At 32.1% G+C, this 24,037-nt stretch overlaps 1 protein-coding gene across 1 annotated transcript in view; it reads right to left on the bottom strand.

Annotated features, from left to right (window-relative positions):
• Window positions 1-24,037, bottom strand: part of LOC118179714 (polycystin-2-like) — a 143,051-nt gene that overhangs the window by 87,489 nt on the left and 31,525 nt on the right. The window contains exons 3-5 of the mRNA XM_085821915.1: window positions 12,547-12,663; window positions 9,453-9,583; window positions 3,513-3,769 (exon numbers count right to left, since the gene is read on the bottom strand). Coding sequence (XP_085678041.1) covers window positions 3,513-3,769; window positions 9,453-9,583; window positions 12,547-12,663 — 505 coding nt within the window. The remainder of the gene's footprint in view (window positions 1-3,512; window positions 3,770-9,452; window positions 9,584-12,546; window positions 12,664-24,037) is intronic.

Below are 24,037 nucleotides of genomic sequence, written 5' to 3' on the forward strand. Positions count from 1 at the left end.
AGACATGCAGGAATTGATTTTTGTGGCGGGTGCAGCAAACTGGCTGACAAGCATCGACCTTCGAAAAGGGTATTGGCAAATCCGAATGGATGAAAAGAGCAAACCTTTGACTGCATTTGCAACATGTAATGGAATGTACCAGTGGAGAACAATGCCTTTCAGCTTATCAGGAGCCTCGGGGACATTCCAGAAGGAAATGAATTGTGCTTTGCAGAGTCATAGTGATTATGCTCAGGCATATATAGATGATGTGGTGATTTTCTCGAAAACATTTGAGGAACACTTGAAACACATTTCTCTGGTTCTGGACACTTTAGAAAAATTAGGATTTTCTATACGTTTGGACAAATGTACTTTTGCAGCTAGAAAAATCAAATATTTGGGGCATATAATTGGAGGAGGCAAGCATGGTCCTGATGAAGAAAGGGTCAAAGCAATTAGAAAACTCGTCAGGCCAGTCACAAAAAAAGATGTGAGATCGGTTTTAGGATTAATGGGATTTTATCGATCTTATATTCCCAGTTACGCAGAAATATCGGCACCATTGACAGAGTTGACGAAGAAGAGGCAAGCCAATATTGTTCTATGGGGGGAGTTGGGACAGAATGCTTTTAACAAATTAAAGGATACTTTGTGCCAAGTGACATCTCTGGCCACACCAAATATAGGAAAGCCATTTCAGATCCATTGTGATGCATCCAATTTGGCGGTAGGTTGCTGTTTAACCCAGATAGACGAGAGTTGTAACTATTGTCCTATTGCATTTGCAAGTCAAAATCTTTCTCAAACTCAGAAAAATTGGGCAAGCATTGAGAAGGAAGCTTGGGCAGTCTTATTTGGCCTGAATAAATTTGATAAATGGATCTATGGGGCTCAGGTAGAAATTATAACGGATCACAACCCTCTCAGATATTTGAATGAAACTACTCCTCGAAGTCCCAAATTGACGAGGTGGGCTCTGGCATTGCAGAAATGGAACTTACGGATTAGTCATAGGACAGGGATCCAGCACCAAAGTGCAGATGCACTCTCACGTCTATATCAAATATGATATGATTAATACAATTTGATTGTTTTTTTCTTTTTCTTCTTTGTTTATTTTTATGATTGTAATAATTTATTGCTTGTTCTGTTTTGTTTTATTTAATACTGTACGAGGTTGGTATTGTGTAAAAGTAATGTACAGAAAATTTGCTTGGATATTGATTAATGAAATACGTCCCAAAGAAAGGACAAATTTCATTTTTGGCAGGGGCGTTCATGCACATACTCTATGCTATCGACCAAACCTGCCGGCCGGAAGAACAGACTTATAGCTGAAAGCCAACGACTTATAGCTGAAAGGAGAGAGGAGAAAATCTGGCAACGAAAAGAAGAAGCGTGCTTGATGCGAGAAGGACGGCATGCTCGTGTGAAAAAAACAGTTTATCTGAAAGGAGAGGGGAAAATCTGGCAACGAGAAGAAGAAACGTGCTTGATGCGAGAAGAACGGCATGCTCGTGAAAAAAAATTTGAAATTATTTTTGGCTGTATTCCGAGAGTAAAGTTAGCTTGTTTTTTTTTTTTTTTTTGTTAAGAGCTGAGAGATGCAATGTATTACTTGTGCGTTTGATGTAAATGTGAATAAAAGCAATACTTTGTGAAAAGTTAAACTGTATTTACAAAATTAAAATATAGCTCATGTTATTGTTAAACCTGCATAAGTGTCCCAGTTTATTTCCTGCAAATAGAGTTGACTAATAACATTCATAAGTGGATAGAAACGAACCGAAAAAGATGATTGACCAAAGGATCGATTATATGACAATATCAATTATGCCCCTTTTTTTGTATCCATTCTGCAATGTTTTTTTTTAGCTCTGGCCATCAGGCTATTTATATACTCATACAGCACTTTTTCATTGGTATTTTTTAACAGCATATTTATTCTTTTTCTAGTTTTCCAGTCTTCCTTCCAATCTCTTACCATCTTCTTTGTTATACCGAAAGGCCTTCCTGCTGCATAATTGTTCGATTCTTTAGCCTGTTTTATTATTTGAAGCTTGCTTAAATTTCCTTCTTTACGTTGGCTCCATGGTTAGGCCTACACTTTACAAATTTTACGCTGATTACACTTATAGCACATTGTTTAACACACGAAACAACCTACAACGAAACTTGTTATGAGGTACATGTGAGTATGTGATTCGACGTTGTAGGCTGTGCTGCGAGATGCAAGAAACGAGTGAGCTCGTGATTCGGCACCTGCTTCTATAAAAAGTGCTGCGAGATACAAGAAAGTAAAATATGTTCCATTATGGTGATCTCTGATCTAAACTAAATTCACAGGCCGTTAATAGTTTGGGGATCGTCTTTTAGGACAGATATAACGTATATGATGCAACTATAAAACATTGACCAAAATTTATATCTCATCTTATCTGATGGTCGTCATATCTGCGGAAACATATGGTAGTTACTTCTTATTTTAATAAATATATCACTAAAACATGGTTATAACAGCTTAATCATTTATATCCTTGCATTACATCAGTTTCATGTGAATAGATTTAGTACGAGATTATACAATGTGTGGATACTTATCTTTTTTCCCCTGTGATTTCATTTTCAAGAAAATTGATATTTTTATTGATACTAAATTAATATATAAGGTATAGGTATAGGATTTAAATATTTATTCAAATTGCCTGTTCACATGCATCATAAAATATTTTCTTGGTACATTACCATTAATAACATCATTCAAGAAAAAAGACAAATAATTTATTTGGTAACCATTATTTATGTACCATTTTATAAGCGTCAGAAAACTTATTCGCTTTTATATGTAAATAAAAAACAAAAACTATAAAAGCACATATTTATATTTATTTATTTTCAAATAGTCTTTGCGTTTTAATCATATATTTTTATTTCAAATCTGCTGGATTTTTTAAATTTAAATTTACTAATCTTTCTAATCTTTTTCTAATTTAAATTTTCTATTGAATATATTATTCGTGTTAAATCTTAAGTTCAGAATGCATTTTAGTATTAACAATGTTAAAACCATATTAATTAAATAGCTGTAATGTTTGTTATTTGAACGTTGTTAATTTATTTATCTGTTCGAAATACCCAATTTACTGATCAAAAAGAGAAATTATAAATCTTCGACCTTACTGGAAATTTTCGTAACACTTTTTGCTGTCTTTCTCTTTTGAATGGTAACAGCATTTGGTGAAAATTCTCAGTTTGGCGTTAAAAATCTCCCGAGGTGTTGTTACTAATAGTCAAAGGCTTAATTCTGTTACATTCTTTATAAATTTATGTTTTCTGAGCAAATAAGAATAAAGTAATGTAAAACAGATCTGCAATAGACTGCCATTTAAACAATAAACTTGTTTGAAAAGTATTGTTTTAGTTTTGTATTAATATATCAAAATAATTTGTTCGTTAATTGACATGAATAATCTAAAAAAAATACACAATTGAATTGGAAATTAAAACTCTCCTTGAAAGCATGAACTTACGCTGTTCCATTAATAAGTCCAAAAGGCCTTGTATCCTCAATCTGAGGAGAGTATACGTCATAACATTCAGATATGGAGGATTTAAAATCATCATGTACTACACAGGAATCATTCCTGACACGTAGCTGACGAAGTCGAGGCGAACCTAATAAGCGATTTTCGTAGAGAACATTCCTATCTTCCATTAGCGTGGGCGTTCCTTCATTGTCATACCATTTTTCCCAAAACAAACAATCATGCATAACATACTGTTCAAACTGTAATCAGAGAAGACATATTTTTGTAAATCAAGTTATATTATAAAGTTTCATGAATATTTGTTTTGTGCGTTTACATATTATTATCCTATATAGAGGCACATTGCCCTTTTTCGTATGTAAACAGTTGCAATTAAATGTAATCAGGAGTAATCTTTAGTAATCTGGAGTTGACGTTTTGAAAATGATTGAATATTTGAGATTAAACCAGTATCTCAGTACCAAACGGAAGTCTGGAACTTCCTGGATTTCTATGCTGTTTCTCTTCGGAATTGTGTTTCTTCCAGAGCAATAATAAATTTAATTGTCTTAGTTCAGCCTCCATTCAGAGTTTATTCAACGTGCATTTTTGGCAGCCTGCTTTGACTTAATTTTTAAACTCTTTTCTAATGTTTTTATGTTCAGAAATCTTGTGTGCTCTCAGCTAAAAGTGAAGATTTTATTTTTTATATAAAAATTTTATCAGTTGTATGGTATAAACTGTAGATGCAGCAAAGCTATTTGTATTTACTACTTAATGTTTACCATGTGTTTTTGAGTATTTATAATTTATCACATTTACGCGAGTGAGTATGAAATGAATAAGCAATTTAATGTCAATTCAGAAGTCAAACAACAAAAATCAGCGTTATATTTACAAAATTTTTCACAGGACTAGTTTCGATGGTTTTACCGAACCACCATCTTCAGCTGCAAAACCGCAAATGAACAAGATAGGAAATAATGATTAGATAAGATAAGAAAGCCTGGACAAGAATAAGCAAGTGGCGCCATCTGTTGGCGAAACCAGAACTAAAACATAATTTCTCTAAAAGCCGAAGACAAATTTGGATTGGAATTAGGATCGTTAACTAGAACAGAAAGATTTTTATGAATGTGAAATGCCTCTAGAAAATCCAGTTCTTCAATGGAAGATGTTTTTGAATAATTTTAGCAGCAGAAAAATTGAAAGTGTGACTTTCGGACCAACAATGTTGAGCAACAGAAGACTTCTGTGTTTCCTTTTTTCCAACATATGCCTCATGTTCTTTGACGCGAAATTTTAAGGCTCTCTTAGTTTGGCCAATGTAAATTAAACCACACTGGCAAGGAATCCTATAAATACCCCAGGAATTCATATCCGGAATGGGGTCCTTGAGTATAGAAGTCCGAATTTTATTGATGGGAGAATAAACAACCCGAAAGTTAAATTTCTGCAAAATATGTGCAACTTTATAGCTAATTGATGGAAAGAAGGGAATGACAACAGAATTTTTATAATCTCCTAAAATAAGAGTGTGGCTTTTAGTGTGTTGAGATGAGAATTTTTTAACTGCTTGATTAATAATGTTGGGTGGAAAGCCCCTGTCAATAGCTATTGCTTTTAAATAATTTAGTTCTTCATCAAGGGCTAGTTTGGAGGAGCAAACTTGAAGAGCACGGAAAACATAGGAATAAAACGAAGCTAACTTTTGTTTAGTCGGATGACATGATTTAAAGTGTGGTGGAAGGCAAACCGATGAAGGTTTACGGTAAACTGTAGTACTGAAGTTGGATGTGTTACGTGTGACCAGAATGTCGAGAAACAGAAGAGAATTGCAAGTCTCAAGTTCAAAAGTGAACTGAATAGCAGGATCAATAGAATTCATTGTTGAAAGAACTTTATTTAAATCATCTTTATTACCTTCAAACAGGGTAAAAGTATCGTCTACGTAGCGGAACCATGCCGGGAAGTTTAAAGTTTCAAACAATTTTGATTCATAATAATGCATGTAGAAATCAGCCAGGATGGGACTGAGGGGGCTTGCCATGGCTAATCCCTCAGTTTGCTTGTAATATTTATTTTGGAAAACAAAATGTGTTTGTTTCAAACAGAGTTGAGTGAGAGAAATTAGCTCATCAATTTCGATGCAAGAGAAATGAAATTCGCGAAGTCTGGTTTCTAGACATCTTAATGCACCCTTCACTGGGACATTGGTGAATAATGATTTTACATCAAAAGAAACCATGAGTAAATTACTAGGAGAAATGTTTTTAACCTTTTTTACAAACTCTATTGAATCGAACCTGTGAAACCATCGAAACTAGTCCTGTGAAAAATTTTGTAAATATAACGCTGATTTTTGTTGTTTGACTTCTGAATTAGTATTTATTCGGCGTGTTATTGTGTCTTAATTTAATGTCATTCAAAGCTGAAAATAATTGAAAAAATAATATACAGTTAGTAAGTTTCATAACTCCAAAAAAGATAATTTTAAGAAAACGGATTGTCCTAGCAGCTCTTCAATAACAGTAAAACTAAAGGCAACCTTAAGCAACCTTAAGGCAACCTTTAAGTTATTGTATTTATTTGAATAAACATAATGAAAACTGCAAGTAATTTTCATCCGTAATGACTGTTTTAGAAATAATTGTTTGCATGTATAAGGCTTTTATTTTTATTACAAAAATAACTCGGTTTGGTGATTTTCATATAGGATATCATTTTATAAAATCTTTCGCGTTTTAAGCTGGAATCTTATGGATAAGTCTGTATGTTCTCTTCCAAATTTATGTTAAATAATACAGAATAAATAAAAAGTAATGCATATATTTACTTCACGTTGATACAATAACTAATATTAAAACCTAATAGACTATGACATTTATTCTGTTCTTTTAATTAATTTTGACTAATTTATTCTTGAGCATTCCAATTTAGAACATTAGGTTTAATACTGAAAAAAATAATTTCAAAATTTTAGTTAATAATACCCTAAACTTAATTCATCACTTTCAGTGAATCTTAAATTTTATAAACTTTCCCTTCAAAGATTTTATTAAAAATTTTCTTAAAATTCCCTTTAAAATATCAAACTATTATTATTTCCATTAATTCTCTCAAACAAATAATAAATATGAGTCGGTTTGAAGTCGCTGATTATCATCACGATATCAGTCTAATAGCATTCTTTACTTTTAAACTTCGACCACATGGTGAAGTGAGATTAATACAGAAATAGCATTTACCCACGCTTTTGGAAGTCTTGCCCCAAGGCGTTGAAATTTATTATAGAAATCACGTAAAACCGTCGCCGATGTAGCACAGAGCGAAAGTTGCTAACTTGGCTTGTGAGACATGTCACGCCAACTGATGTGCGCCTGCAGTTTCTTGCATGGAGGTAGGAAAGGAAGGAGGGGCCAGTCGGCACTAGAAGTGAAGCACTACTTTGAAGCTTGGGTCACCAGATGGGGTGTTCTTTGTTTACATTCAGAAGCTCGCTTGACACGGTTCTAATAGTATTTCGACACACGACAGTTCAATACAAATCGAAAAAGGGACACTTTCGCATGAAGGAAACATTCATAGTGTGATGGATAATAGCAATTTGTATAGTTTAGTGACATTTACGCAAAAATCACATCTTGGTTATTTTTCGATAACTAACAACAGCGCGATTTTGATTATGAATTTGTTTTATAAAATTCTAAGCTGTTGAACTACAAAAATATAGATTTTAAGAAAAATGTTATGCTTAAAGAATAAAAAATACCTTACGGTACATTTAAAATTGTATACGTCTTTCGATACCCTTGATAGAGTATTCGCTACTTTTATTTTATTTTCCAAACGACAAAATGTTTTAAATAAAACAAATTTTTTTCACATCCATATATTATTGTTGCATATTATTGCAAAAAGCATATATCTGCCTTTGAAAAAATACATAAATATTCATTAAATTATTTATAAATGTATTTGAAATGAAGAATTTATTCACTTATAAACAACTGTGAAAGTACTGTGAAGAAATCTAATTATTAAATGTATCTAATTTATAATGATTATAAATGTTATCTAAATATATAATAACCTTAATATTGAATTGTAAACATAAATTGAAATCCTGTTGACAAATACGTTATAAAACTATTTAAGCAAGAATTGTTTGTATTGGAAGGCAATCTGTTAAAAGGTATTGTAAAGCAAATGCTATGAGATGCGCACTTAAGAAAGTAACAAAGAGTTTTGGAATATGTACTGTTGAAATGAAGGGTAAAAAAAAAAAATCTCATAAGTATAATTAAAAGAATTATTCCCCTTACATTTTATAATAACCCAGTTACAAGTTTTAAATAATACTTTAAAAACTTATTTTATTCCCTTTCAGAAATGTTCAGAGAAAGTCAAGTACTATTTAAAGTATTTCGCTAATTCCTAATAATTCTCTAATTTAAAATGAACCGAATAGAGCATTAATTATAAATTGACTTACATTTTTCGATTTAAAAGATGCCTCAGAAGCCAAAAAATCATGTCATATTTAAGAAAGTGTTTTAGGAAGAAGCTCTATAAATAGAAAAGAAATAATGCATAGTTTTAATATTAATAATACAATAAACTTTGATCTTAATTTTTGTACCTTAACCGAATAAAATCGAATTACCTTAATTTTTTTCTAATGTAATTAACGAAAACTTGTGAAAATATTTCATTCAAATTAAACCATTCTGAGAAAACTGTCCTGTGAAAAGTATAGCATTTAATTCCGTTCAGAATGAAATGTTGTTTAAAAATATGTTGTTTTCATATACTTAGGACTCCATATATAGAGTACCATATAGTGTTGTAGAAAAAGAAAATATATACATTTATATGTATATTTACGATGTAATTACAAAATATTTACATTCGAACGCGTCAAATCCCATTGAACTCGATGGTAAATGACTCGATGTTTTGGTCACCACGTAGGGATCGCCGGTGCTTTAGAGCAGGGTACGGGAGAAACTTGTTTAGGGCAACTCCATCTTACTTCCTACCTCCATGGTTTCTTGAGCATAATAAGTTAAGGAAGATGAAGTGGCACACAATAGTGTTCTTTATTGAGTCTTTAAGTTAAGGAAGATGAAGTGGTATACCATTTCATTCTTTATAAGATATTTTTTGTTTATATATCACCAAATTTATGCACGTGCATTCCTATAGCAGGCTAATTCAAATAATCAATCTATTATATCTAGGCTAAAAATCAATCTAGACTAAAATAATCAATCTTATTGAAACACGTTTTAATATTAAATCACCTTTCCTTTTTGTACATTACTATCAGAAACCAAAAATTTCTCTGCCAGTTGTAATGAATTTCGATTACAGATGGAACAATTTAAAGGAATAGAACACATCAGTTAACTCAGTGAATGGTTATCGTTCATCATTGCACTTTCGTATAACAGTTGCAAGGTATTACTCTAGAAAATAAATAACAGTATGCTGGGAACGATGATGTGCCTTTTTAGTATGATAAAAAATATTGGTCATATATTTACAATAACTCCTTACCTGTCTTAAGGAGTTACTCAGAAGAGTAAAAATATATTGATAAAGAGAAAAAAAAGCTCGAATTCAATCCTGTCTCCTACCCAAACATCTTAAAATATTTAAATTTTAGCATTCTTTACATTTATGATTTTAAATCATCATAGTAACGCAAAAATAGTCTCTAAATGCTAAGTAATGTAGCATTTTTTCCATATCGGATTATGTCTCATAAATGCTGAAAAACTCTGCAAATTAACATGAAAAGTAATTTTTTACCATATTAAACACGTAATTAATAGTTAATTTTATTAAAAAATTTTACATATTATTTCTTATGCAATATTAGTCTGTAAACAGGTGTACACACTGCTGACAAGAAATAAATTGCCTAAGTTTACTTACTCTCCAGAAATCTATTATCTGTGTTGAACCTTTAACATTATTTCTGGTATCTTCATAAGGTGATTCCAAGAACAGTTCACTAATCACCTTGGTCAAGTAGTACATGTTGGGACTCATCATTCCAAACGTCACTGAGATGAAAAAATGAGAGCAAAATTACGCACTAATTCAGTAAATACGTTTAAAAATTTAAATACGAAGATTAAATACGATTCTTTTGCAGTTAGTTCATCAGAATGAATAAATAATGTTGTTCTGGTAACTAATTTAACTGGTCAGACCTCATTAGAATAAACTCACGAAATTCATCGTACAAGATTATGCCTATCGTAAGAGCAATGAGTACCATATAGGTGACAATAAGATTATGCCTAGATTCACTCCAATTTTGAGCGAGAGCACACCGAGCGAGGTCCAAAGGTCTCCTTCCCCCTCTTTCCCTACCATCAAACCACTCGAGGACTTTCAGCTCGTCATGTTTTGTTTAGAGTGCCCACCCCATGCCTGAAAGACACTATACATTCACGAACATCAATGCCTTCTTCTGGATTTGAACTCCACGCCCTTCAGTACGATTGTCACTATCACTAAGGACTATCCCATTTGGGCGGCAATATAATAATAACAATTTAGAGACATTATTTAATAGAGTTAAATGAAGATTAATTAGAAATGTTATTTATTATATATTATTTATATTTTATTTTTCTCTAATTCTTTACATTATTAAAAAGAAGCTAATAAAATTATTATATATATGTTACCGTGAAAGACCGAAATTGGAGAATGTCGACTTTCACCGGAGAATATCAACGTTCACCAAATACGTCGGTGGAAGACCGAATATTTCACTGCATTCTTGCATATTCGGACCCTCACTGGTGTATGTCGACAATCACAGATATGCTCTGGTGAAAGTCGAAAAGAGAGGTCATAAAGTGCCATGATAGTTTAAGTTGTTGCAATAAATAAGATTTGAATCACATAATTTAGTAAGTTTTTTATTACTGTTATTTTATTTTCTCATTTAGAACGTACTGTATAATTAAGTAAGTTTTTAACTTCTATTATTTTCCTTTCTCATTTTGAATGTATTGTGTGTTTTAGGTTCTCATGTTATTATAAGTTCTTATTTCAAGTCTCAAGTGCGTTTATTCGCGCCTGAATTACGGAGAAGAAAATATAATATTGTTATATGTTCAACATTCACCATTAGTACATGGTGAATGTCGACATTGACCGGTGTAAGTCAGAAATAAGAGTATTTGGAAAATATTTCGGACATACACCAAGAGACTATGTGAATGTTGACATTCACCGGTGAAAGTCGACATTCTCGAGATTTCGGTGTTTCACCGTAACATATATACAATATGTTAAGTCAAAATTCTAAATTTAATTTGCGATAGTTCCTTAAAATATTTATTTTAATTTGGCTATTTTCCATATCTGTGCTAAAATTAGTAACCACTTATAAATCTCTCTATACTGCGTCGTGTTGAAATTAATCCGTGTCATATGATTTTTACCTAACGCTAATGACGTGGGATCTTACATAAAAGTTTCATAATTTCAGACGTTTAAAAGTTAAAAAATGAAATACGTCTGAGTCGAAACTATCTCATTCTGCATCAAGATTTCTTCCTCAACCCGTTGCATTTTCTTGCTAGATAGATTTTTTTCTGCTTTCCTTATGGCAACCCTACAAAAATATAAAAAGTTCTAAAACAGACGCTTACTACGCCACTTTATATGTGTTGGCTTGAAAGTATTTTCCCACAGGAATAAGGAGTTATATCTATATCTCCCATTACTGTAAGTTTCTTCTTTATGCCATAGGCCATATAAATATATATAATGCAAAATAACGTAAAATAAAAAATACGTTTAAAATTCATCCCATATTCAAATTGGAATAAAATACATGACCCCCCCCCCCAAAAAAAAAAAGAAGCGCAGTGGCAAACTGCAAGAAAAGGGGGCTATGTGCCAAAACAAAAATTAAAATGAAATTTTCATCTTTCACATCATCTTAGTTAGAGGATCAGTGTAACAAAAGAAGTAACTGACAAAGACACAGAAAAGTTTAAAATTTAAAAGTAGTCATAGGAAAAAATCAAAGTAATATGTGGCTTTTATTTGTTTACAAGTTTGGTTGCACCAAACCCCTGATGACGATGCAACGAAAATGCAAATTTCACTTTCATTTTTCTTTTGGCGTATTTTGCCTCCTTATTTCTCACACTTTGCCACTGTGGTTCTGTTTATTTTATTTTATTCATTTTTAATTTTTTGGTTTTTGAGCTTGGTCTATAATGAATTGATTGTGGGATTGATTTCAAACATATTTTTATTTTATTTTATTTTGCATTCGCTGTTATCAGCGAAAATTTATTTATGTAGTATATATATATATATGTGTGTGTGTAATTTTTATTCATCGACTTTAAGTCCCAGTTCTTTCATAAAACCGAAAGATGTCTTAAGTAAATTGTAGTTGCTTTGATTTAATAGTAATAATCTGGCTTGAAGTAATGCTATTTATTTTCCTTTTCTAAATCTTTTTTCTCAAAATTAAATAAATATTTATTGATATGTTGACTGTGGATATTGAACACCCACAGTTTCAGAAAATTATGTAAAAGGGATCTGATGTCGACAGCAAAAAAAGAAAACAAAAGGAAAAAAAAAAACGAGTGTGGCTGCACCTAATTTTATCTCCTAATTTTAAAAGTACAAAATGCTTGAAATTTGTTACTATTTTAAAGTTAAACAAATGAGTTCAAAGTAAGCTAAAAAGATCTTTCGTCATTTACTTATATGTCATTTTTGTAAAATACATAGTACTATTAAAATGTAATATCTTTAAATAATTAAATAATGGAACTCTATACCGATCGAATAGACATCTTTAAAAATTCAGTTTTAAGAAATACTTCCCTATAACAGTGTCCCACATTACTTGGAAGCGCTAACAGAGTTTATAGAAACAAAAATGTTGATAAAAAACATATTTGAAAGAGTGAAATATTTAGAATGTCCAGCTTGATACATGTTAATTGTTTTATTCTAAATAAGCCAGTTCTACACTTACGTATGCATAAAATAGTCAGAAATACCAAATAAATGACGAGTTCTTTGATTGTTGTTTTGACGTACCACTCACGATCAGCTTCAGAGGTCCCAGCCATCTGACGGGTTGCCCATACGCCTGAGTAAATAAGAAACTACATTAGTTTTTCAGACAAAAGTTTTCATATTTAAGAAAAATTCATTATAGTATTTATAAAAGAAATTTATTTCTAGCCACCCTTGCCTTGATCTATATTATCCCTTGTTTTTCTCCAAAAAATATGTCTGCATACTTGACATAACTGTTTGTAGAAATGGTTTTGTATTTTTAAAATTATCTGTATTTAAAATTTAAAATAATTATTTTTTGCTTGAAATCATTCATACCTTTGTTTGGGTATTTACTTCTTAACAGAATAATTCGTGTGTTTAATTAATTGATAATTTGTATGCCGAAGTTCGAGTACCACAGTGTTCACTTATTCCTGTATTGTACAGAGGTTGTTTACAGATATTTAGAACAATTTAGATAATGAATTAAAAAAGGGTATATTTTGGAATAAAAATTTCTGGCAACAGCCCATTATTTAAAATGCGAAATATTGTCTGCTACTTTTAAATTTATTATGGTCTCAAATTATCACACGCCAACAAGCTGTGGATTGATAGATATATTTATTCGCTTTCCGAAGAAAAATATTCCTGTTCGATAATTCAAAACTTTGTGAAATACACGGCATTAAAATTGCTGATGAAACATAAAAATATTCGTCTGAAGTTTTACTTTCTAAGGAAGATTGAGAATACAAGACCACTATGCATTGGTACGTCGGCATGATCATCGTACTACAATTTAATCAATAACTCTCAATATAATTTCGACATTATTAATCGGAGAAGGAAAAACCATCATCATTACTTCTACGAGATTCAACGAATATTCGAAAAATGTACGTACATTTTGTAATGTTTCTAAACTTAAATCGCTGGTAACGAGAGCAAATTCGCCGGTGCAGAAAAGCCTTTAAATACGTCTGCTGCAACATTAAATAACATAATAACCTAAAATTTACAAAGTGAAAAAGCTGCTTACAAAACTTAATGTTCATCAGCTTTTGCCAAAGCATGTGACTCAACGCAGAATAATTTGTACAACTCTATATGAATATTGTTTAGCAGGAAATAGATAAATATACACTGTGAGCTTCGATGAAACATGGTTTTATCCAAGTGCAGTTAGAAAAAGTCTACTTATTATCGAAAACGAAGGGAGAAAATGCAAACCTGGTTTCACCAATTTAAAGAAAGTTCCAGTAAGCTGCTGATGATTGTCTGAGGAATTTCTCAGAATGGGAAATAAAAAATTAAAAGAGTGGAAACAAATTTAAAATCAACTCAACAAACTATCAAGACGATGTTTTACACTCGACATTTATGGATAAAATTCCACTTCTTCCAGTGACTTTCAGACGGTGAAACTACATGAAGACAAAGCAAGTCACACTTCGAAAGGTACCACTGCATTCCTTGAGAAACCTACTGATACAAATTTGCATATGTACATTTTCAAGGTATTTGTGCGAAGTTCCTGGTCTTCCTAAGCAGAAATCCACAACGATTGAGGGATCTGGAAAGTAGTGGAAGATGAAAGGTAATCAATGTGCTGAAAATTTTATGAAAAGCCATTCTATCATGAAAAGCAAGATACAAACTTATAGTCCAAAAAAAAAAAAAAAAAAAAAAGGCTATTAAATGTAACATTAAAAAATACTTTATGTTTCAAACATTCATTAAACAGCTCCAATATCGTTCTAAAATGTGTAAATTCCCTCTTTTTCACCTTTTTGTTTCCTGAAAATGATTTTATTTTGTGATAACCATTTGTCTTAGTGAACTAAAATTTCCTTTAGGATTATGATAAAAATGTAAGTAAAAATGCTAATCTAAGTAAAGAAATTTCATTTAGAGTTTAGAAATTTGAACAACGGCAACTACAACAAATATAGCAAAAATTTCAATCATGACATTTTTGCTATATTTGTTGTAGTTGCCGTTTTATATACACTATATATATTAAGGCATATATAGGTACTCTATATTTGCATTTCTGATGATGGGATAAACTTTGTGTCCCGGTGATGTGACAATAGACCTCGGCTGGCCATTTTATTTTATATAACAAGAACAGCCAGATCTTCGAACTTGGGATGTGACAAATGATTTATCATAGGTACAGAATAAGCATGTCAAAACTGGGCTTGCTAGCCACATGCGGCTCTTGACATTTTACTACAGACCTATGTTCACCATGAGAAAATAACGATATATTGATAAACAATGGAATTTCATCCAATATCGAGACGTATGTATAACCTTTGGTGCTAAAATATGATTCTTGAGATAGCCCATTTAGAAAAAATATTTTTATTTAGTAATTCTAAAGCATAATTTCAGTGAAGTGGGTATTCTCTGTGCGATTGCCTAAAGCTACGGTTTTGAATTATATGTCATATTTATGTAGGTTTTAATTGCAAAACAATAGAGCCCGAATATTGCATTGTTAAATGCTTTTATTTTATTAATAAGATATAGATAAAAATACTAAAGGTTAAGTAAAAATTAATGTTGCAGGAATGAATTATCAGTCCACAGGATTCATATAATGACGAACATTTCAGTCCTTTCACACAAACATCCATGGCTAGCTTTAAATAATATGATCAGCTTAAACGCCAAAGAAGACCGTCTGTCTTCTTCAACTCTTAAAGACAAGCTAGCGATCTGCTTCGCTCCACTTTCGCTCACGTCTGGATGCTATCTCCCGTTGGTCTCGTCTGCTGCACACTGTGCTAGGCTGGGATGAAGTCAGCTGGTAATTTGCTAAGTCAGCATCGGTCGTCGATGATCTCCACAGCTTCGGCCAGCCTGAAGGGGCATCGTCCTCGATGTCTGTTGAATGGACGTCACCATCATCTACCCGCAAAGAGAATAAAAAAAAAAAAAAAAAAAAAAAAAAAAAAGAATATTAGGTCCTTAGGTTTTGAGCTGATACAAACATCAATCAATTTGATCATGGCTTCATATGGTCAGCCGCAGTAGATGTCAAATTCGGTCCTTCATGGCATCCTACTTTTTCGACTTCATATCTGTCATTTGATTTAACAGCTATGATTTTATACGGTCCGTGAAACTTAGGTCGTAGTTTCAAACCAGTCCCATATTGAGTTCTCTGAATGGCTACCAAGTCTCCAGTCTTGTACAGTTTCGGTTTCTTACGTCTTTTGTTAAATTGCTTACGATTCTCTTCTTGTATCTTCAAAATGTTGTTTTTCGCATCTTCTCTCATTTCATCACGTTCTTGCATCAACTGCTTTAAATATTCTTCATTCAATATCTCACTAATTCTCAAATCTTCCTTATACTTCATTTTCGTGCCTATGAGAAGCTCAAACGCTGAATATTTCGTACTTCTCGTAGTTGTACTGTTGATTATTCTCTGGACATCTGGAACATACTTAAACCCTTTTGTTGAATCCTCGTGTGATAATTTTGATAAAACAGGAATCAAAATTCTATGGATTCTTTCAATCTGTCCGTTAACTCGTAGAATACCGGTAGTAATTTTGACATGTTCTATGCCTTCTTCAGTACAATAAGCTAAAAATTCTTTCGATGTAAAGGCATTACCTCGATCTGAAATGATTCTGGATGGATTTCCAAATACAGTCTGTTGTTGCTTCAATTACGAAATGACTTCTTGCGTAGTTGGTAATTTCACTGGATAGAACCAAGTAAATTTCGTAAAAGCATCGACCACAGTTAAAAATGTGTTGGTATCTCTTGTTCGTTGATGGAAGAGGTCTAATGAAGTCGACATGGTACGTACTCAAGGGAACGTTTTCTTTCGGTACAGGATGAAGAAATCCTTCTGCTTTTCCCTGCTTCTTGTTGTACAGTATACATTCTATACAGTTAGCAATTACTTTTTCAACTTTGCATTTCAGTCTGGGAATATAGAATTCTTGCTCTACAGCATTCACAGGTTTATCTACAGTAAAGTGACCTTTTTTATGTACCTTCTGTATGATTTCGTTCTGCAAGGATTCTGGCACTACTAGTAGATCTTTACCATTTTGAAATTTGTACAAATATCATTTCTCAGGAAGAATCCATTTTCTTCTTCCTTCTCAACTAAATTCTTTATCAACTTCACATGTTCATCTTCATTCTGTTGTTGTGCTAACCGAATCTTCTCAGTTACATCGGATGTGTATGATGTTAAAATTAAAGCATTTCTACTTAGAGCATCAGCATGTTTCATTTGACTTCTTGAACGATGTACAATTTCGTAATCGAATTCTTCAATAAACATTGCCCATCTTGCAATCTTGGGAGTTAAATCATTTTTATCTAAAGTTTTCTGAAAAGCACTACAATCAGTTACAATTTTGAATTTAGACCCTAACAAATAGTTTCGAAATTTCTTCAGAGCTTCTGTAACTGCAAGGACTTCTAATTCGTAACTACAGAGTTTCTCTTGCTGCGGTGAAGTCTTCTTATTCATATATTGGATTGGGGGATAATTACCATCATCAGACAATTGGAATAGTACCGCACCAAAACCTTGACTACTAGCATCAGTATGAAGTTCTAATGGATATCCTTGTCTAAATATGTGTAGAACAGGTGATTGAGAGAGAATATCTTTTAATTTGCAAAAAGTTTCCTGTTGTTCGGAATCGAATTTAAAAGCAATACCTTTTCTAAGCAAGTCACTAAGAGGTTTAGCTATTTTAGCATAATGAGGAATGAATTTACGAAAAATATCCCGTTAGTCCTAAAAACCTTTGTAGTTGTTTACAGTTACGTGGTTGTGGAAAGTTTTGAACAGCAACAGTTTTGGAAGGCGATGGTCGAATAGTTCCGTTTTCAATTACATGTCCCAAAAATTCAATTTTTCGTTTTAAGAATTGGCACTTTTTGAAATTTATTTGTAATCCATATTCTGAAGCAGTTTTGAATACTCTTTCTAATTTGTCTAAACATTCAACTTCATCATTAGCCGGTATGACTATATCATCCATATAAATAATTAGTATACCTTCATTTAGCAAGTCACGAAATACTGAATAAATGGTGTCCGCCGATAACATCGCGGCAAATACATCGCGGACGAAAACGTCGCGGAGAAAACAACGCAAGGCGAAAACGTCGTGCTACAAAACATCGTGGGAGAAAACATCGCAAAGAGAAAACATCGCAGTTCTAAATCATCGTCGTACAAAATATCGTCGTCGAAAATAAAGCGGTTCAAAAACTTCGCAGTTTAAAAACATCGTCGTCGAAAATATCGTGGTAAAAAATAAAGTATCTACAAATCATCGCATGACGATAACATCGCAGACATGCTTTTTTCAGGCTTTAATAACTGTAAATGGATATTCCCATAATGTTTTATGAGCGCAAGATGGAAATAAGGATAGTTTTTACTTTCATATTTTTTATTAACTAATAAATTTTTGCTGAAAAAGTAAAAAGGAGACTTAAGCATAGAAAATTAATCCAACTTATAGCACTTAATAGAATTTTAACTAACAAACTAACAAAGTAATATATATAGTAGTAACAAAGTAATATTAATAGTTAACTAACAAAGGTCATTAATAAATCATTTTTATAAAGTTTTTACTGGTAATTTTTTATGAAAAGTATTATCTAAAAAAGATTAGAAAAAGGAAGGTAAGTAACTGCATGACCTTATTTATAAAAAAATTGCTAAGTTAATTTTGAGATTATTTTCTTCACTTTTGTTAGTCTAATACTCTTATAGGGAAAATTATTTCTTGTTTTATTATTATTCTTAAAATGTCATTAAAATTTCCATGCACAGCGTGCAGTCAGTTACTTGAATGACGAGTTGTTAGTTATGAAGAAAGTCAGCTATGCATAATATTTCAGTAGGATTTGGATTTATTAGATTATGTCAAAGCACACTACGGCTATCTGCTTAAGGAGTGGGATTCCTTTGTGGAGTACATTCTCAGGAACTGGTTCACATGCACATTATACTTTAGGAAAATCACGAAAATCTTCGTGCAGCTTTTTTTTTTTTTTTTAGAAATAATGTATACTTGCAGTGAACCTTCTTGGTGACTATCTCCCTCTAAGACGAACAGTGTTTTTGAGAACAATAAACATTGGTTTTAATCATTACGCAAGTTCACCACATTCACTTAAGATTAAAAAGAATGGAATTTTGAGTAGTCGCTTTAAATAGAATTGCTTACATTTACGTTTATATTTAGACCGCCTAGGCGGTATAGTGGTTTGAGTCGCCGGGCTGCGATGCCAAAGGTTCCGGGTTCGAAATTCGGAGAAGTTCGAAATTCGGATTGTAACTGTCCTTCATAGGAGGCAAATGTGGCCCACTTATAATTAAATGCATCCGTAATAAAGTGACCATCACTTAGTCGTGGCCAAACGGAGGGCCGCCATTGGTAGAAGAAAACTTTTATATTAAGACATTTCTTATAAGCACTTAAAGCATTTTATTTAAATTTTCATATACATTTTACTCGAAAATTTTGTAATTACTTATTGAACTTACAGTGACAAACTTCCTAAGACAATTTTAATGTTTTTCTTTTGTGTTTCTTAATTTTCAGAATATCTAAATTTATGCACTCCAGAAATCTGTAGCGAAATTAAAATTAATATTTCTGAGAGAGAGTCTACTTTGTCCTAAGAATTCTTTACCTTTGAAGTATAGTATTTTTTAGTGTGCTGTAGTTTAGTACAACTTTTAGTGTGTTGGTTGTGATTCATACTATGTATTAATACTTGTATATACTCGAAAAATATGCTTTTTTTGGAGTAATGGATTGCACAGACTCTCTCTTTTTTGTTCATTTTATTGTTGCAACATGTTTAATTCTTATGTAGTGGTGATGATGTGGGAGTTTGAGGAGCTGTATATAGTCCTTATTTATTTTAAATATTGTCCTCATTCATTTCTGTAATCTTTATTATGTTGCACATTGTCCTTATTTATTTTGGTAATAACCATGGTTTTTTACTGATCCTGTGACTCACTTATTTTAATGCATGTTATATATTAGTGCATATTTCCCACTAAACATATATTATAAAACTCTATTAATATACGTCTTCAACATATTAAACATGTTTTGGATATAAGAAACACAATTAATTCAAATAGACTCATGAATCTGTGAGTTTTTATGAGCAAAAATTTATAATTTTACGTGTGATATAGTGAAGAATATCAAAAACAAGGATGTGCAAATTGTCAAAATATAAAATCTTTAAATGAAAGGAAAAATACTTTTTTTGAGGGCTTAAATACATTTAACAAATGGCATTTGGAGAAGATGATTTTACTGGTTGAAATCTGAATAACTAAATACTGAAATTTTATAAAACATCTTAAATTGTTTAACCCTTTCAATCCCAATTTATTTGTTTCAACTGACTTGATTTTTTTTATGCCTTCTTGGTAATTATCACAAATGACACAAATCACACTAACAGAAATTGACAGTCTGTCACTAAGCCTCTATAAGAAGATGCGCGCAACAATTTTGTAATGGGGATGTTAAAAATGATGCCTGCTACCAGTGGGATATCAACTATGTAATAAATTAATGCGTTTAATTCTCTCTAGGTTTCTTTAAACATCTATTGGGACTTAACCCATTGGGACTGAAAGGGTTAAGGGAGAGATTTAAATGCTGTATTTCACCGCACTTAAAATTTTCAGAATACTGATTTATGAGTTTTTTACAAAAGTTCATTTTTTAATAAATGATTACATTTCATATTCAGTTATTCATAAAAGGAAATTTTTTCTTTCATTAATAGTGGTAGTATATATTTTTTCGAAAGAAGTGAGAATTAGGATTTGCCTGGGAATTGTAGCAATCTGTATGCAAGGTGAAAGCAATTAAGAACTTTTCGGGAAACTAACGCTTGAAGGTCTTAGTTTTGAGTATTGAGTTGAAAAACAAGCTAAGTGGTTGAACTCAGGGGAGGGCGGATGAATTACAGCTTTTTATACTATTGGAGAGGGTCAACCATTAGTTAACATCCGTGAGAACGGGTGTTTCGTTCAAGCCTTACTCCAGGGTCCTGTCCCCTCTGGCCGCTATTTGGTTAATAAAAGACAGCTGAAAATTTCGGTCATTACTGATGATGGTCCATGTACAGACAGAAATAGCATTTCTTAACTTCTTAGTATTTGTGTGTTTTACATCTACCATACAGTTTAAAAAGAGAACCCAGAAAAGTTTAGAGTTCAAACGTGTTTAGATCGCCCTTCCTTGTTTGTTTTTGAGAAAAGGCCCTTTGCCTCTTTTGCATATAAGTATTCATACACACAGATTTATTTAATTAATATATAATTTCATCAATGAATTATATTAAAAATATAGATTTAATTAACATTTTCCTTTCTTTTTTGGCCAAAGTTCAACGATACGAATAATGAATAATCCGAAATTTTAAACTTTTTCCAATAAAATTACATATTTACGTAGTTCGATTAACGAGGCGAAACTCTACGATTATACGTATGATGAAAACATCATAAATTCAAACTTTGTCGCTGAGAATGGAAAATATTTAAAATCTGAGGAACAAGATTTTCGAAAATTAAATAATTTTTTTAATTATATAAACTTTAAGCAGTGTCTTTTCAGAACTGTGCATTATGCATTTATTTATTTTTTTTTTAAATTTCTTTATTATTAAATACTTCTTCAGACCAATAAGAGAAATATACAAATTTTCCCGAAATATGTTTTAATCTGTCAAAACAACTTTAAAAATTTGGTGTCCGGTCTTTAAACACAAAAATTATAAAATTTCCTTTTACGATTTAATGTATTTAAGGAATAAAACTTTAGTTTATGTAAATAATGAGAATAATATAAATACGAAGAAATGAAAAAATATAAGTGCTTTACAAGTAAATGAAATTGGTATAATGCTTTTAAAAGTACTGTGTTTTTTTTTTTTTTTTTTTTTTTTCCAGTTCCGCTTTCAGAAATGTTTCATGAATTCCCCTTTGCTTCCGATTGCTCAACAAACGCCCACACGACTGTCTTTCTTTATGTCTCGTGATCACAACGTCTGTTCCTGTACGATTAAATCTACATAATAATAGGACCAAGTAATTCTAAATCAAAATGTAATCTTAATTATCTAATTAATCTTAATTCTAAATTAAAATGTATTCTTTTAAAAAAATTTATACGAAATGAAATTTAGAATTGTACACAGCCCCTTAAAGAATAAAATATCATATATTTCACATCTACGGCCTAGAAACAACATCTACAGCTTTACGGACAGGGAATCATTTTACGAATTATTATTAACTAGGTGTATGAAATACGACTTTACGAATTGGGAATATGATTTGGCCTTTACGACGAACTGTTAAAAAAATAATCGACGAAACGTCTACATTGATAGGTGTGCGGAAAAAATGTCACCCGGAAAAAAGGGAAACGGAAAGAATGTCCCTGGAAAATAAGGAACGGAAAAAATGTCACTCGGAAAATAAGGAACGGAAAAAAGGAACTCTAAAATCTCGCCAAATAATGTCGCCGATTGGAGATGGGGAAACCTGCCAAACGGGCAGGGTTATAGCGGGCTCTCTTGAGGGAGGTTTTAAGGGTAAGACGTTGAGCTGGCTGCAGCTGAGCAAGGTCATTTCGATAGCAGGTTTTTCCAACTTGCCTGCGGGAAAATCGTATGTTCTCCCCCGTGGTTTGCTTCACCCGTTTCCTTAAAGAAACCGACCCACCTCACCCGGAAGGAAAGAATTCACGGGGAGCAAATGTTTCTCCTCTGTTAAATAATGATTGCCGCTCTTTAAACTAAATTTCATCCATCCCTAACTGGAAGCTAACAGCTTGTTTACATTAAAGTGTTGATAAATGACGAATTGTCAGTAAAGACGGCACACGAAAGCTGCTAAACAGAACTATTGGCGTAGTATAGTTCGTTATTTTTTATTACGGTTTAACGAATCTAGCAATAATATTATATTATGCATTCCGTTATTATTTAATCTATCCGTAATATGAAATATAATTTTCTAAACACTAACGGTTTATCATCAGTTAATTTATAAAACGACAGATATTTTATAGTGTCATTTTCCCCCCCCCCCCCACTTTAACGGTTTATCATTAGGTGTAAGAGACTTTGATCCTGGAGGACCATTCTTTTCGTTTTGCGATTTTGCGTTGAATCACTATAAACGGCGAATCACTTTTCAAACTGTTGCCACCAAATGTTAGAGTCCTGCATTATATTCAAAGAAATTAAATAATGAAAAATGTGCATAAATATATGCATATTTCTCGCATTGTGATAAAACAACGGTACATAGAGCCATCGAATTTTGAATGACGTAATCCTCCTGCGAATATGGGCATCTAGAAGCCCAAATTTGAAATTTGTTTTATTATCTATTTCATATTTTGTAAAACTTTATCGAATTTTTGATTAACAGACTCAACGATTTAAAAGCGAGGAATGGCAACACTATACGAAAAAAAAATTATCTCCAGCGCGCGGAACTGTGTATCGGAAATTCTTCTAAAGATATGCTTTTTTTAAATTCTTTTGCGACATTGCTATTTAAATGAATTTTATGGTTTAAGTGCAAAGAATATGATATTTAATAAATAAAGGTAGCACACAAAACGTTAAAAAAAAAACGCCCTCTTTGGACGTAGTTTAAAACCTGAAACCTTTGAGATTTTTTTTTTTTTTTTTTTGGTTTGTTATTAAGTGTGTGTTTTTTTTTTTTTTTATATGAATGATGGTCCCTCAGCCGACTTCGACTTCACCAGAAGCAGTTGTCACTTTATTATGCAGTCACCTAATAGGTGGGCCACCTTTGCCTCCTATGAAGGGACGGACCATTAGAACTATGCATTCCCCTGGATTCGAACCCAAGCCGTTAGGTATCGAAGTTGGCTCCCCTAACCACTACACCGTCTGAGCGGCATTTATCATTAGTTAGTTTATAGAATATTATATTCTATACTAATTAATATAGTTATTTTAAAATAATTAGCTAAACCGGCTTGGCTAGTTCCCCCCCCCCGCCAAATACTTACTTATTCGAGGAAATAACTTAATTATACGCTTTAACGGTAACATATATTTTACACTATATTTATTTTATATTAAAATTTTTCCTATATATAAATAGATACGGCCATACACGCAATCGAATCGGCTTAATGTACTTTCATTTATAGAATAATGCACTTCCGAATGTGAATAGTGAACTTTCTTCTGGTGATTATCTTCCTATGATGATCAGTATTTCTGAGAACTTGGACATCGGTGCTGAGAGCTATTTCTCTAATTCGCAAAAGCCCAAAATCTTATGAACCTGTGGTCATCTTAGAAAGGGTTTACTGTACTTTCTGTCTCTAACTGTGGCAATTTATTGGTATGAAAAAATTTCT

The sequence above is a fragment of the Stegodyphus dumicola genome, chromosome 8 (genome assembly GCF_044657685.1).
Source record: "Stegodyphus dumicola isolate Sdum_Otavi_A_Nest chromosome 8, ASM4465768v1".
In the NCBI taxonomy this organism is placed as follows: Eukaryota; Metazoa; Arthropoda; class Arachnida; order Araneae; family Eresidae; genus Stegodyphus; species Stegodyphus dumicola.